The 17,310-nt window shown below is 46.5% G+C and overlaps 1 protein-coding gene across 1 annotated transcript in view; it reads right to left on the bottom strand.

Moving 5' to 3' along the window:
* Positions 1–17,310, bottom strand: part of LOC119442410 (myosin heavy chain, non-muscle) — an 81,905-nt gene that overhangs the window by 26,618 nt on the left and 37,977 nt on the right. The window contains exons 3-4 of the mRNA XM_037707284.1: positions 8,926–9,160; positions 1,695–3,223 (exon numbers count right to left, since the gene is read on the bottom strand). Of these exons, the coding sequence (XP_037563212.1) occupies positions 1,695–3,223; positions 8,926–9,160 (1,764 nt within the window). The remainder of the gene's footprint in view (positions 1–1,694; positions 3,224–8,925; positions 9,161–17,310) is intronic.

The following is a 17,310-nucleotide window of genomic DNA, read 5'->3' as shown; positions in this document are numbered from 1 at the left end:
TACTATGTCATCGAAATTTCTGATATTACCTTCCTTATCTTTCAGTGCATACATTTCGCCTTATCATATGCCAAGTTTTCTTCTTACTGATGTCATGCTGCGTCCATTTTTTCTGCATCCTCAATCTTATCCACGTTATATTTTCGTATATCGCTTACTTTCTTCTTATTGATCGGTTTCGACAGTTCACCGAATTCTATCTGATCTCTCGAGTTTGACACTTTCATGTTTTGATATTTCTTTATTAGGTCCTTTGTTACTTGGGAGAGCTTACCCACTGGTTGCCTTGGTGCCTTACCTCCCACTTCAATTGCTGCTTCTGAGATCAGCCAAGTTACGGTTTCATTCATTACCTCTATGTTATCTTCATCTTCCTGTTCGCAAGCTGCATATTTGTTTGCGAGCACCAGCCTGAATTGGTTTGCTTTTACCCTTACTACGTCTTGGTTGGCCTGATTCTTCATGACTAATTTTATTCTTTCTCTCTTCAAATTGAGATAAATCCTAGACCTTACTAACCTATGGTCACTGCACTTTACCCTACCTAACACTTCTACGTCCTGCACTATGCTGGGATCGGCAGAGAGTATGAAATCTATTTCATTCATTGTTTCTACATTAGCGCTCTTCCAGGTCCACTTCCTGTGCTGCAGTTTCTGAAGAAGGTAATCATTATTAGGAGCCTATTTCTTTCCGCGAATTCTGCAAACAATCTCCTCTAGCGTTCCTGTAAACGATGCCGTAGTTGCACACTAGCTTGCTTTACCCCCTTTTGCATTGAGGTCGCCCATGACTACCGTATGCTGAGTTTGCACCTTTATCATCGCTAATTCAACATCTTCATAAAACTGTCATAGTTCTTCGTCATCGTGACTGGACGTTGGGGAGTATGCTTGTACTACCTTTCTTCTGTACATCGCGTTTAGCTTTATTACGACGACTGATATCCTCTCATCAATGCTGTAGAATTCAATGTTGCCCGCTATGTCCTTATGGACTAGAAATCCTACTCCGAATTCTCTCGTCTTGAAGACCTCTGTTGCAGAGGACGTGGCCGTTAGTCAGCACTGCATAAGCCTCACCAGTTCTAACCTCACTAAGGCCAATAATATCCCAGACAATACCTGATAATTCTGTAAATAGCCCTGCTCACTCGATAGGGTGCACGTGTTGAACGTTGCCTGGTACAGTTTCCAGTGGTGGCCTGTCCAGACTTAGAGATTCTTAGCACCCTCTGCCGCGTCGCAGGTCTGAGCGCGGCCTTGGTCAGGTGCTCCGCAGCCGCTGGGGCTGAGGACCATGGGTTAACTATAGGAGTCATGAGGGAGGTATATAGTGGCCGAATACTGCACCAGGGAGGCCAAGTCCTGTTTTGATGAGGGAGTGACTTTGTTGAAGCTTAGTGCGTCTTCCTAATTTGGTTGCACCTGGACCAGTATAGCCCCACTAGGTCTGGGCGATTTTTTTCCGGTGTCAGGTGCCACTCCGTGCCTAAAATGTGGTGGACTGGAAAATGTGGTGGTGGAAAATGTTGAGGATTCAAACTTACGACCTTCAGATTAGAAGCCGGGTGTTCTACCTCTGCTCCACGCCACCACTAAACTGATTTAGTGTCCCCTAATATTTTGCAGGTTCCGTGCCTCCATCAAAAGTGTCGCCCATTTAAAATACAAAGTGAAAACTTTCATCCTTACCCATGCGATATTCCAGAGCTTGGTTGTCATGCTTCAGACGGGCATGCGCATCTTCCAGCTCCTTCACCTGTGATGCCATGTTGTCACGATCGCTGACTGCCGACGCCAGCTCCTGCTCGCGACACAACAGCTTTTCGCTCATGTCCGCAAGACCCAGTTTCAGGCTGCCGCATTCCTGTTTTAGCTGCTCGACAAGCGATGACAGCTGCATCTGCCTGTGCTGAATTTCCTTGAACTTCAACCTGATTTCGTCAATGGTACAGGCAGCAGCCTGGCACGCAGCAGAAGCACGCAGCTTTGTCCTAACCTCGGACACTTCCTTCTGAAGAGCGCCGCAGGCAGCACTTGCTTCAGACAGTTTCAGCTGCAGCATTTGCTTTTCTGCTAGCAAGGTATCCCGTCTCTGACCTTTCTCCTCAAGATTGTTCCGTGGTGCACAGTTCTCGTTCTTCATCTCTTTAATCCTGGCTTCGAGGTGCTCCATTTTGAGCTTGGCTTCCTCGATGGTAGTCTTGAATGCTGCATTTACACTGCAGAGGTTTTCATTCGCAGCCACATGCTCAGCATACTTTTCTTTGTGCGCATGAACAACCTGTGCTTCGTTCTCCATGCGAACCTGTAGTTCAGCCTTTTCAGCTGCGCTCTTCTGAATGCACTGTTCAAGCTTGGCGCATTCTGCAGTAGCTTTATCTACCTTTCCGTTTTGGCACTCACTCTCACTCAGCATATGCTGAAGCTCGGAGCAGAGTTTGTCCAGCTGTTGCTTGGAGACTTCAAGCTCCTGTGCCCGTGCTTGAAGCTGGTCTGCTCTGCGCGTAACACTGTTCAGCTCATACTGTAGTTCCAGAAGTCGCGATAACTGAGACTCTTTCTCGCATCCAGCCTGATTCAGCTGTTGCTCCAGCTCTGTGCAGCGAGACCAACTTATCCCCAGTTCAATGCGCAGCGTAGCAATGGCTTCCTCAAGTTTGGATGTCAGTTGGCATGACAGCAATTCACTTCTTCGTACCGCGTCTGTAAGCTTCGACTCCAGATTCCTAAGTGTTGTGTCCGGAGCAAGCAGCTTTGAATTCTGTTGCAACAATGCATCCAGATGCTTCGTGTTCTCTGCTACGACTTCACGCATCCTTTCGGCCTGTGCCACATTTTCCACTTCCGATGTTCGTAAAGCTGCGTTCAGCTCGGCGTTTGACTTGAGTAGCTCCTGGTTCATGGCATCAGAAGCAGCTGACTTCTCGTCAAGTGCAGCAATCTGCTGGTCCTTGTCGGTGAGCTGTTGGCGAAGCGTTTCAGAATGACTTGCTTGAATAGAAAGCCGACACTCAAGCGTGGCAGTTGTGGTCTTCGTCAGCTGCAGCTCGTTCTCCTGACCAGAGATGCGAATGTTCAGCTGCGTGCTCCTGTTGTTCTGTTGCGACCCCTCTGCCACGAGTGTTGCCTTTGCTTCGTCCAGCTGCACTATGGTGGCCTTCATGGCGTTGCCTTTTGTCTGCATCCTGGCTGTGGTCTCTTCCATTTCACTCTGCAGCCTATTGTAATAAACCAAACAAATAAAAAAACGATTTCGCATGTTGCGAAAACGACCGGCACGTTGTTGACATTATCAATATTGTCTACGTGTGAAAACGTTGCTCATGGTTTCCAGAACCCGTGCTTCAGCTACACACACCTGTGATAGATTGCAAGACACTTGCAATTTCACGAACCGGCCGAACCAAGGTATTCTGCAGGTGGTACGTAAATAAACCTACGAAACCGCCTTCACATTCCTTCACGCAGTGAAAACTTGTTGAAAACTCTGGTAATTTTACGCGGGTTTGAGAACGCCGCGCGCATACGCCGTGCTTCGTCAACACGAACTCTCAACGTTCGGATGCTTTACGCCTTAACTAATTTACTTCAACTAAGTAATTTTACTATATTCTGCGCAATTCCAAAACGGCATTATTAAAGAGAGACACTGCTTTGAATTTTTTAAAAAATTTTCAGTATTTCCAGCGGAAATTATTATAGAATATGTATTTTGCACAGCTCAAAACAAATATGCAATTGGATTTGGGATTTCACTCCCAGATTTTAAAATATTGACTGTTCCATAAACTTATATTCTGCCCAGCCTTTTGACAGCTTTTCCATAAAAGATTGCTTCTGATTTAGTATGACAGCACTCTATAGAGAGCAGGGAGTGCAGGAAACCCATAATTTTATTTTTATCTTCATTGGTTCAAGAGTTCTGGCCTTATCAAGTATACTCATCAGAAATCTGAAACAGTTGCTTATATTTATTGTTTATTAAATCACTGTTCTTAATAAAAATATCAAATTGTTTTGATTTTATTTCACTAATGAATGTATATGATATCAAATTGTGCTAGAATTTTAAAAATCCGACCTCTACATCAAAAGATACTGCGGGCAATGACCTAGGATGTAACGAAAAATGGTGTTTTGAGAAAACGAGAAAGGAAGTTTAGGAACATATATAGTGAGCATTTTTATTCAGCAGGAGAAGGTGTGAATCAGTGTAGTAACGATGCTAGAAGTCACCAGGAGCGTAGTCATGATCATTTTCCTTGGTGCGCTTTCTTTTCATTGCACGCCTGAAGTTTTCAGCATGTGCATGCTTCTCGGGTGCCACTAGTCGGCGACAGTCCTTTTCTAAGCATCTTTCAGAGGCTACGGCATCCTCCTACAGGTGCAGTTCATTTAGCATTGCTGCATCTGCTTTCCCTTTGCCTGCATTAAAGCTTGTGACTGCTTCAGCCACAGCAGCTTCCACAGTGAAAAGGGAGGCATGTTTGTTTTTCGACACGAGCGACCAAATGACAGAGTGCAGGCTCGCGTTGGGCTTTTGTGTTTTGCCTATCTGACAACGTTTCAGCAACTTTTTGTCAGAGGGGCGCGTGTACACAGGCCGCAAGGCATCAATAACATGCTCCGGCAGGTTGTAGCGATGCTTTGGAGGAGTCTCCTGCTTGGCAACAGCCCTGTTGTACTTGCACCAGGATTCTTCACCACTTGGGCAATGTGAGTGCTTTGGGCTTGCATCAGTAGATGCTACCTCATAAAGAGTTGCCCAAACAGCATAATGCATGGCTTCGATGTTTCCTTGATGAGTTTTCAAAGCCCATCCATATTATGTAGTGAGCTTCGTGACCAGCTCGCCCGTGAGTTAGGCCTTACCACCAAGGCTTGGATTTCCTTCAGCTCATTGTTTCTGCAGGAGGTTTCGAAGAGCTGTGCCTAGGCGTTTATGCACATGGTTGACGCAGTCCTCTTTTTCTATTGGCACAAAGCCATATACCTGTGCCTCCTGCAGGCTATTGAAGCCCCGGTTGTCTCCAACACATAACATGGTTGTGTAGCGGAGCCTATGCCTTTCTCATGAGCGGCCAAATAAAATTTGTGCCGCTTCCACCTGCATTTGGCCTGGCTTACTGGAGATGTTCTTTTGGCAACTGTGGCCAGCTAGCCACTCGGCATACCTTGGGTCGTCCTTCTTCGGCCCTAGCTGGCACCCCAAACAGAAGTTCGATAGGACGACGAAGTCAAGCACATATCCCGTACATAGCTTGATCACAGTCCCAACACAAATATGGGGTGAGTTGCCCCTGGTCAACCAAGTCCCATCAATGGAAACAGCGATTTTTCCAGGATTTTCATAGTTCAGGGGCGGTATTCTTAAGAGTATACCTAGTGGACTGTCCATTTCGGCTGTCGCTGATTGGCTGCTGCTTGACGTGCAGAAAGGTGCCAGCCAGTCTCCTTCCTGCGCGTAATGCAGCAGCCAATCAGCGACAGCCGAAATGGGCAGTCCACTAGGTAGACTCTTACAGAATACCACCCCAGATCAGCATACAGTGTTTTGACAGTGCTCGCGCAGTCGTCATTAACGAGCGCGGCAGCCTACTGCGAGGCAGGGTTCATCTTCAATTTGAGAATTTTGGTAGATCTCCATGTGCATGCCTCTCCGCGTAATACTCAGGGTGGAAAAAATGTTATTTACCCGTTGCGGTAACATTATATTTATACCAACCATGCAAAATCCTGCGATTTTAGCGTTACAACATGCACAAATTTGGCCATCAATCATAAGACTAAGCAAATCCAGCTGAATAATGCGCTATATGGCGAACAAGAATTGTAGCTATTTGGGCCTGTTGGTTGTACATCGGAAATAGTTTGAAGCGCAAATACTCTGACACAAAGGAGCACATGAGACACAGACTAGCGCAAACTACCAACAAAGTTTATTGACCACCACACGTGTTTATACTATGTTCCCATTACCGCTGCACATGCGCACAGTGTCTTTTAAGAAAGGACAGCTCTTTATGGGACAGGTGTACAGAAGGAGTGCTGATGCAGGCTGAGCCTAATGAAGATATCTTTTCAGCTTCTATTATCTCACGGGTCTATTATCGTCTATTATCGTCTATTATCGAGACGTTTAAAGACTGTTTTAAGTCCCTTGAATTGACGCACGAAAAGCCCCGTAACAGTACTCTTACGTTTCATGACACTAAGATTGTTTTTAGATCGGACAAAATCTGTTGCTGCTATGAAGCGCGAAGTAATAAGCCGATTTTGCCCTATGCCTCAGCAGATTCTAAACTGGTTAAAAGAGGAATAATCAATTTATGTTTTTTGAATGCAGTTAAGAAATTCTGTTCGCCTCACATGCAATCAAGTCTTCGCTACCAGGTGGAGCAATTGTTACTAGCTGGATACTCGTTGCATGTGCAGCGCTCTGTTGCAGAATCTTTGCTCCGAAGATTGCGCATGGAGATTAATCGATCACAGGTTTCATCCTCCAACACGCATCAGAAAGTGGCTGTCATCCCTTATATTCATGGGCTGTCACATAATATCAAAAAGATTGCAGGTCGCTCGAAAGTTCATGTTGGGTTTTCGGCACCACAAAAGCTCATTAAATTCTGCAATCAGAGGTACGTTCGTAACCAAAGAGGCTGCAATAAGCAGCACAAAGACCCTTTTCTTCACTGTACTACTAATGTAGTCTACTGTGTCCCGCTAACATGTGGCAAGCAATACATAGGGCAGACGGGGAGATGTTTGAATGAACGTTTGAAGGAACACGCGCTAAACGTAAAGAAAACTGCACGTGATGGTTGGTTGGCGATGCACTGCAGTTCCTGTCAATGTAGACCTCTTTTTGAAAAGTGTGCTGTTGTCAGCAGAAGTGACCATAGGCTCACCCGTGAGATAATAGAAGCTGAAAAGATATCTTCATTAGGCTCAGCCTGTATCAGCACTCCTTCTGTACACCTGTCCGATAAAGAGCTGTCCCTTCTTAGAAGGCACTGTGCACAAGTGCAGCGGTAATGGGAACAAAGTATAAACACGTGTGGTGGTCAAGAAACCTTGTTGGTAGTTTGCGCTCGTCTGTGTATTATGTGCTCTTTTGTGTCTGTGTATTTGCGCTTAAAACTATTTCCGATGGCGATTAAGTTCTATATAGATAGTTACCGCGATTCCTTTATTGTAGCACCCTAAAAAAATTAATGAAAATCAACACTATTTTTTACGAGACATGTTGTAAATCTGATTTTCTCAATGCTATACTCGTACACCTTGACCACGGCGCTACGTCACGAAAATGCGGTGGCGCTGTCGTCGGAATTCAGTTTCGCATAGTAGGCACTCCGGCGCCGAGCGGCCGCCCGTGTCGCGCCTACCACAGCAGTCGCTGGGTTTCGCGGGTAGTTGTGCGGTTCCATGTGTGAGGTCTTTATTCTGTAATTTTTCAACGAAGGAAACGCAGTACGTCGACGAGCTGAGTTGCGTCGAAATACGCAAGAGGCGAAAGTGTTCATAGGTTTCCTGTTGATGAAAACCGTCGCAAGCAATGGGCCGCCGCGGCAAAAAGCGAAAGTTGAATTCTGATACCAGATCATTCATTATGCGCAAAACATTTCGTAACCGTTAAGCTTCTTTTTAATTCTGAGTGGCGGGTATTAATTAGCCAACTTATATATGATCTGAGGATCGTTATTAGCGTGTCATTACAATTTCTTTCCGCACGGTGGGAAAGCTAGATTAGGATTAGCCTTGAATGTAGGTCGAGCGAGCAGATTCCCCACAAAGCAGGTCACATTCAAATTTATTTTCATCGCCAAAAATTGAGCCACCTGCATTGTAAATATCCTGTCACACGTTCAAATACGCAGGCAGCACGGTCACAGATGCGTTAATTGCAGTGTGGATGTCATAAACGCGCCTAAACATGTCAACTAAATTTCGTGCGTGAAATAAGATGTACAGTGTTAATTAGTACAGAGTTGGAGAGATCGGACGGCCGCGTCCAAAAGCTGAGATTGCGCGGGCCTACACAAGCAGCGTCGCCGTAGGGCTGGTACCTCGCCAGTGTAATCACCGAGGCGATCGATTATATATCGCCGCTCAGGGTGACGTAGAAATGGGCTACAGCTTGTTTTTGACATGAAAAAGTTCCTAATAGAAAAATTATCTCGAATTTGCTCGTGTTTCGTAAAGCACCGCCCAGTACTAAACCACTGGCGCGATCGGGAGTAAAGATCCGACGGCATTTCGTCTCGCAGGCGGAAACCAAGCACCAGCCGTCACAGCATGGCGGCTCCGCTGGCTTGCAAGTGCTATTCGCACCATCGACACCGACAAAACCAATTCATGTAAGCCCATGTAAATCAGGTTGTCAAAAATAAACGCAATATGATGAGCTGCAGGCCAGGTCGCAAGTGCTGTCGGCCGTCACTGCGGCGATCACTGCGCTAGGCCTACCTTTACTAGCGTCTCGTTCGGCCCAACTTTAGGCATTGGTTCGGCCGTATCCCGATGGGGGCGAAATGCAAGAACATGCACTGAGGAAACATTAAATAACGTCAAGAAGTCAAAATTAATCCGGCACCCCCACCACTACCGTGTGAATCGTAATGAAATCGTGGTTTTAGCACCCCCCGCCCCATTAAAAAAAAACGCGCTATCCACACGTGCTAGAATTACTGCTACCATTGGTAGCATATACTGGTACAGTAACTAGCGCGTGCAAGCGGTGGCGGCGAACGTGGGCGCAGCCGACGCGACGTCGCTCTAGGGCCAAAAATATAACGACGATGCCTACCGCTGTTTACAAACATGGTGTAGGTCTAAATGGAAAAAAAAATCAACTTATTACTAAGGATGTTCGCAGCGGTCGAAGGTATCATACACAAAACACCAAACTGATGTTTACCTGTATATCAGCAAGCGTCTGGTGCCCCTCGATACGAGCTCCGTCTGGCACCAGGCTCCTTGCAGGGTGCACGGCGCTTGCACGATGGTGCACTGAGACGCGGTGTCCTTGACGCCCATCTCCACGAGCAGGTCGCTCTCAGCCCTCATGAACAGTCTCCTCCGATGTCCTACACAGCTGTCCCAGGTGCGTTTGTCGGCCTTGTTTCGCAGCTTGAGCGCGATCCCCCGGTTGTCTGGGAGAACGTCTTTGATGGCCAAGTGGCCGCGCACCTAGGACATCTCGTTTCTTGCTGTGGTAGTGCGAAGGGCGTCCGCCTCGACCAACAGCGCATTCGTAAGCGCGAGCAAGCTTCATCTATGACGTTGACCTCTCGCGCCAGAGCGCGAGGGCGTGGCCTCAGTGTCGTTCTTCGGTTTCCCCTCTTCCATTTCGAACTTTGTGTAGTGACCGGCTGTCTTGGCTGCTTTTTAAAGCGAAGCGTGTTATAATTAAAGCACATATTTCGGTGGCGTCCGTGTACTAAAAAGAACTATCATCAGCAGCATTGGCTCGAGCGTCGTCGTTTTCTTCCGCAGTTGGCTCGTTGGCGCCCCTCGGGTTGCGCTCGTGCACGTGCTCGGCACGCACTCGTGCTACTGCACCCGCATTCGTCGTCGTCGTCTGCTTTCACAGCTGACTGCGTTGGCGCTCATCATTCCAGCGTAGAATTTCACTTCGGTTCTGTCGTTGGCAGAACAGAAGTTGGCAGGCCGCGTTTAGGAGGGCAGGAGCCATTGCTTAAGGGCGTATGACTCATTCATTGTCTTGCGTGATGGGCAGATTTATTTTGAAGCAATTTAATTGCTTCAAAATTAGTTTTGGGTACGAATCGAATCACAAGCGGCAGTGGCGGGCGAATGTTGCTAACCAAGGCGCCGAGCAAACTCGATACATCGAACGCAGCGACAACGGCAGGTGCGGGTATACAATCAATGACGTTGTTCTCTATCTCGCAGCCGTCGCATCGTAGTTAGTTTAGGTAGGGTGGCCTAATGGGGAGGCTAGAATGGGGAGGTGCAAACGTGACCCCCAACGCGCCAATGCCGTGGCGCTGTTGACCCTCAGTAAGGCACGCAGCAGAAATGGGCGTATCGCCAGCCTCGGTTAACACGCGCTCTCTGCCAGCGCCAAGGAATACGTCTTTATCATGAAATCGACGTTTTATCAGCCCACATCCTTACTCCTGTGAAATTTTACGGGCCCAGTTCGCATTGCATGGATTCTAGAAATTCCACTTGCTAAACTAGGACTAATCTTAACAACAGAATTAATACTAACGTTCGGTGCGCCACTTTTGGGCTTCACCTACAGAGATGTCTTCGACCGTTTTTGCTTTCATGCAATCAACCAAACGAATCAATTTTTGAATGTTTACTTTTATTTAGATTTTTTTCTCATCTTTTTCCATATTTTATTTTTAATTGTATACGTAAATCTTCAAAACAATACATAAATGTTCAGGCAGCGAATTCTTGGCCAATCTCCAAGTGTGGGTACGAGCCAAAGTGTGAGGCCATCATCATCATCATCATCTTCATCAAGGATAATCCTCCACAGTGGCTGTATGCGCCATCTTAAAAGCAAACGAAACGATACGAAAGGCGTTTATTCGACTGCGTCGTCTACATGTCGGGAAACGTTGCTGTCGCAGACATCATTCTTCTGCCAGCGCTTGACAATGGGTGCCGTTGAAGGTTTCAACTTTGTAGGCCCTCGCTGCAACCGCACCTGAGAAGCAGTGTGTATCCAAGCCGTTCTACTCGTGCCTTGAGAGATGAAACACTGGCGCCAGCAGCCATTCGCCTTCGCCAGCGTGAACGTTGCCGCTTGGGGAACAGATCGCCGTTCAGCAGAATGCCAGCGGCCGCTACAGCTTCTCACAAAACACACAGTGTGCGTCTTGCGAGAAGGCTACGTGCGGATGGCGGGAGTAACATCGTCACCCGCATTGAATCTGACTTGAATGCAGCAACTTTGTCATCGTCAACGAGTGAGCAAAGTGGCATCGTATGTGAGTGCTGCCCGATCAATGGCTGTGGCATTGGGCAGTGTATGCTCACCTTCGCACCGACAGGTCACTTGCCTAAGCCACCGAAGGATAGCCGAGTTGACACCGTGGCCTGGCATCGGGACTGCACAAGCCTGTTCAATAACCAAACTTTCATGGCGTTGCTTAGAACGCTGTGGTACGAATCGAGCAAGATTGGGGTGTTGGCGCTGCCGGTGGGCAGCACCAACACCCCAAACATATTGCGGTGCTACGTGTTTATTAGGTTTTACTATTGTAGATGTCTTGCATTTGACAGTCCTCAAACTATATTTTTTTATGACATAAAACAAGTTGTTTTCGATGGCAGCATTGCGTCGTTATCTGGAATTAGTTGTCTCTAAGGAGCGTTTTATTTTAGCTTTCCGGCCCACCTTCAGGTTACCGTACTTAGGCGGTGGCGGTGAGGGGGGGGGGGGGATGGAAGCGGAGGTTGTTCTTGCTCTTGAACCACCGCTTCGGTGAACTCGGTAAGGGCAGCCCACTTCAAGTTTTGATGAATTTAAAGCGCAGGTGGTCTGCTCCCATAGCCATGAGAGAGAAGACAAGGGTGGCTGTCAAATGCGAGTTCAATAATAGACGGGAAAGCCCGGAAAAACGGGACTTGTAGTGCAACACCTTAAATTTTGACACCCCAATCGTTCGCGAATAGGCGAATTTGGCACATTCATGACAAATAAACTTCGCGATTTTGGGCTGGTTTCGTATTTGTTACTTGAACCTCAAATGTTGCTAACTGTGTTTACTGCGATAGCAGTGCTTGAAATTGGGTTCAAGCCTAGTTCTTCCGGGAATTGCGTTACGCTGACAATGACCCTTGTCGGCATCGATGACACACAACGACAATTTTAGTCGTTGTCAGGCCGCTTCGTCGTCCCCAGCTTTGCGATTTGAACTGGAATTTGACCCCATTCCAATGAAGCAGTGTGCATTTGGGAGTCGAGCACGCTAACCACGGAGCTACCGAGCAACAAGAATGCTGCGCTGTTAGTACAAGATTGAATATTGATGACGAGTTCATGTGGTTGCGTGGCCATCGCTCGCGATGGTACCACTGTTGTTCAGTGGCTACGACCCTCTAATACTCCTTACGGTGTCAGGCTACACGTTGCAAACGGACTCGCAATGACTCCTTTGTGCGTGCAGGTTTTATTCACAAAGATACATTTTAACAACAGCTTGCGGAGCGACAGAACTCCAAAATTTCATATTGCTGACAGCCCCCCCCCCTCTCACAAAAACAGATATATATATATATATATATAGTGAAATTTTACCCTGGAAATATGAGCAGCAGCGGAGCTAGCTGTGGAAGAAGACGACGACGACGAACGCGTGACCTGTGGCACGAGCGCGTTCGCAAGGATGTGCCGAGAGGCGCCAACCCTTTCACCTTCGTCGCCTTATCGGTTGCACACTACGTCACGCACGACATACATTCACAGATATACAATATTTTAGACACAGGTGGACTTCAAGCCGAGCTCCGATGCGAGCGGCGATTTGAGTTTGTTCTTGTTCTTGGCTCTTTCACTTTCACTTTTTTTAGGGGAGAGATCTAGGGGAGAGTACTTCTGCGCCGACGCCACAAAATCCCAGATCCTAGCCATAAACAGTTTAGCTATAATTACTGAACGTGAGTGCCTTGTTCTCGTTTGGGCCAATTGCTAAGTTCCGCCCTTACCTGTTCGGCCGACCTTTTCCGGCGTCACAGATCACGCATAATGTTGGCTCTGCTCACTCAAAAGTCCACCAGGCCTTTGAGTGAGGAGCCGTGCCGTGCCTTATGTCACGGATGGCGAGCTCTGTCAACGCCGTAAGAAGCCTCCTTTGCTTCCCACTGGGTACCTTCAGCCAATAGACATCCTAAGTGAACCTTTTTACCCCGTTGGCTTGGACCTCCTTGGCCTCTTTTCCGACGTCGTCCTCGGGTAACAAGTGGGTGGCCGTCGCGAGGAACTGTGCCAGGCGTTATGCAATTGAACGAGTCATTCCAACTAGCTGTCCAACTGATGTCGCCGATTTCCTTCTTCACGAAGTGATCCTGCACCTTGACGCTCCTCGTCAGCTACGCATTGATTGAGTCTGTTGATTCTTTTCGCAAGTTGTCTACGTCATTCTCCGCTCTTGCTCTACGTCTCACAAATTCAACACGGCTTACCATCCCCAAGCAAACGGACTTACTGAGCGCCTTAACCGCACACTCACAGACATGCGCTCCATGTACGTCATCGATGACCACAGCGACTGGGACTGCACTTTGGCGCTTGTTACGTTTGCCGACAATTCGTCACACCAAGATGTTACTGTCTATTCTCCCTTTTATCTGAGCTATGGACGTGACCCGCTCTATACCACTCGACTCCCTGCTCCATCACGAGACCAACTCGACTACTTTCTGTGCTCACAATGCCATTCTTCGCGTGGCCATGACGCGTCCTATTGCCCGTGGTTGACTTAAGGCGTCTTCGACGACCCGAAAGGTCCTTTAAGACCGTCGCCATCCATATGTTAGCTTCACTCCTGGGTCCCTTGTCCGATTTGGCTGCTTTCGTGCCGCGTAGGCCTGTGGCAGAAACTGCTGCCGCGCTATGTCGGGACTTGCGGGGTCCTGCGCGAAGTGACTGAACTAAAACACGAGATCTCAGGATTGACTCCGAAGTATTCCTCTGATACATCGTACACGTTTCCAGACTGACGCCTTATAATTGAAACACTATTTCATCACAATAAAATTCACTCAAACGGTGCTTCAGACGCCGGGAGTTAATGTTACCTGGTGTTTGTGGCTTTGTGCCGCTAAGGAAAGACGTTGTGAGGAGAAGATGAAGATGATGTCACGCATTACGCTGCCGGGTCCTACCATTAAACCTATATTTACACAGGGCTGGTCTGGCGATATCGCCGCTGTGTCAATTCTGCCTAGAAATAGAAACCGCAGAACACAATTTTTTAATATGTCGTCGGTATAAATTAGAAAGAAAAAGACTTCTTGAAATACCGCTTGCTAAATTAGGGGTAAATTTAACATCAGAAACACTACTCACTTTCGGTCCCTCAGTATTGGGCTTTAGCCACAGGGACGTATTTGATGCCGTTTGTGGTTTCATTCAATCAAAAAAACGAATAAAATTTTAAATCCCCACTTTTACAATCCTATGAGAGATATTTCAGTTTTAATTCATGGCATTATTATTATAAATGATGCAGTTCCGGAAAATTAATCTGTCTGTTCTGATTACTAAATTGCACATTAACTGTAGTTTCATAATGCATATCTAAAAGTTCAGGTGCTCAATTCTTGGCCAATCCCCCGAAGTGGGTACGAGCCATGTGCTGAGGACATCATCATCATCAGCTAGCATCGATCAATGGTATCGCTCTGCCCTGTCGGATAGAGCTACGCATTTATCCCTTTATATATATCCCCTGCAAGTATTCGTCCCCGGAATAATATAGTAAGACAATCACGCGCTATAAGCCCTGTTGATGATGTTCGTGTGAAACACCACTTAATAATCTTCCACAGCTAGGGGCAACACAGATGGGCAACTACGAAGCATACCTGTCCAACACTATTGCCCTAAGTTCCCTAATGACACAGGGCGCTGTTTACTTTATAGCAGGCTACGCCTGAGTTACGTGATGCTCTAAACCTCCAGTATTTTTTATTACTTCCTTTTTCCTTATTACTTGCGCTTATGTGGTTTTCCATAGATTCTTAATTGCTGCAGTTAATTTTTTATGTTTAACATAGCCGGTCTGCCCTTTGTTCCTTTGTTACCCTAATTTCCCACCGAAACGTCACTTCATAAACATCAGCTACTAAGTATGTTCAAGAACAATAGGATTATCGACCGAGCAATTGAAAAACATTCTCTTAGTTTACAAATTAACGTCCGCAAACCATTTAATTGCATATTTATAAAAGGTTGCAGACACTGTCTATAAACACCTACTGATATAGAACATGTTTAAACACAGGGCAAAAAATTCTGACACAAAGGCCAAACCCTACGGGGAACACAAACCCTACGGGAAAAGCGCTGGCTCGCAACTAAGCTTTAATCGCACATGACGAAGCATGAACACAATATCGAAGCCAGATCCCTTACATGTGCATACGCAGAAGTGCACATCTCACCTCCCACATCGAGCTGTCGAGGTATGCGAGAGTGATATGTGTGCTTGGATAATGCAGTTGGTACTTTCGCGTGCGATGTGAGCTGCTTCGATTATCACTGCCGTGTTATGATTAATGTATTTAGCTATCACACAGGTATCGGTATCTTTTAGCACTGTGGTTACAAAATGCAGTTATACCAACTCACCAAACTTGTCATTCTACTGAAGACAGACAATGAGAATTTAGTTTTCGATTCGGCCAGGTGGACCGGAGATACTTCAAAATATTTTGGGAACAGCTTCAGCAGCGAGTTTCCGGTGACCACGCTGCAGCGATGAAACTTCCCCCATTACGACGGGCACATGAAAAGGAAGGATGTCCCTGGCGTCGAAGAGCTTTTCGCCCCACCCGGGCCAGCGGTGACATGAATGAAAAGCACCACCTTTTCCACGAGGTATAACACCCTTCAATTTTTTTATGTATGACATCCGACGGAAAACGTACCAGCTAGACTTCACCATGGCCACTGTAGCTAAAAGCAGCCAGTCACACCACATGTTGCGGGCAGCAATCCCCGTAGCTGTTTAATGCACCGTACTACGCTAATTAAACCATTTTGACGACTTCGACGACTTCCCTCACCGCAAGGCGCAAACGGAGCTCGAATGGCGACTGCATGCCAACACGCAAGCTCCTGGGGCAGCTGCCCAGCTATAGGCTGCGCTTCGATCAGCGCAAGCGCCGTGACGCGGTCGCTTGAGCCAGCAAGCCAACATTTCCCATAGGGTTACGCGAAAGTTTAATGAGCACTACTTAATGATGCACTCACATATTACTGAACAAGGTGGTTTCAAGCTTTAGTATTTTTTCGACAACTGCACCGCGTTGCTTTTCGCGATGAATTCAATGTTTTTGTAACGACCAATTTTAAAATGAAGATGGTGTGAATGCGCTAAAAAGACGAGGATGATACTTGAAGACGAGACACACAAAGCGCAACGTTGAACTTCGTTATTCGAAAATCTGGTCGTCCCTTATATACGCTTACACACGTGGCACTTGGCATGCACACAGCACTAAGGCGTGGTTGGCACACGTCTTAGCAATAAGTTTGCAGACTTTAATGTTTTTAAGGTTTTTAGGTTCGTGGATGACTTTCTGGTAATTTTTGAAAAAAAGCTCCGCTGGCACACAATTTGATGATAGCTTTTTGACCACTCTTAAGCAGGTTTTAGAACCATTGACAGTGACTCATGAACTTCCATCGAATCCATTCAATGGGTTTTCTAAAGATTTATTTATTACCAAACATGCTGGGTTTACCAACGAAGATCAAGCAAGCCGATACCACATTATGGATCAGCTCATTCTAAGCTCGTGTTTTAAAAATGTACTTAAACATCTTGCCCTCACCTTGTACAGCAGTGTTTTCTTGGAGCAAGTAGGTCACCTGAAAAACTTGCTGAATGTCAAACGGACGTGGTTTATAGAATTGCGCTCCCCTGTGGAAGGGTATTTATCAGGCAAACTCGTCACTGCCTAAATGACCGCCTAAGGGACAACTCCAGTAATGTCAAAAATGGAAACAATGGGCGTTTAGACGCACACTGCAAAAAGTGCACCTGTATTCCAAAATTTCATAGCTGCGCCGTTATTGCCAGGAATCGTAATCAAAGGGCAGGGTTTATCATCGAAGTGATATCGACATGTGACGAAACAGAAAAATCTGTATATAGGGTCCCTGACGTTGACAGAAAAGAAACTGCCGTTTCTGGATGTGCAACGAGTGCAGTGAGCATGTCAAGTGACACGTGTGTAAGCGTATATAAGTGACGTCCCAATTTTCGAATAAACAAGTTGAATGTTGCGCTATGATTGTATCGTCTTCACCTATTTTCCTCGTCCTTTAAGCGCATTTACACGATGGTCATAACAAATGGCTATGCTCAGGAGTTTTCTCTATTTATCGGAATAGAATGGTTATAGAACCGCAGCATCGTGGACTAATAAAACGTCACCACATTGGGGATAACAAATAAATTACCATATACCATCTTGTGAAATAAGGTGCCCCGTTTTGAGACCACACTAAAATCAAATATAACTTATATATCATATGCGCCGATGAGAACTCACATCTGCAAACAATTAGCGATACTGGAGTTAACAC

The sequence above is a fragment of the Dermacentor silvarum genome, chromosome 1, assembly GCF_013339745.2.
Source record: "Dermacentor silvarum isolate Dsil-2018 chromosome 1, BIME_Dsil_1.4, whole genome shotgun sequence".
In the NCBI taxonomy this organism is placed as follows: domain Eukaryota; kingdom Metazoa; phylum Arthropoda; class Arachnida; order Ixodida; family Ixodidae; genus Dermacentor; species Dermacentor silvarum.
This window is presented reverse-complemented; position numbering and strand designations above follow the sequence as displayed.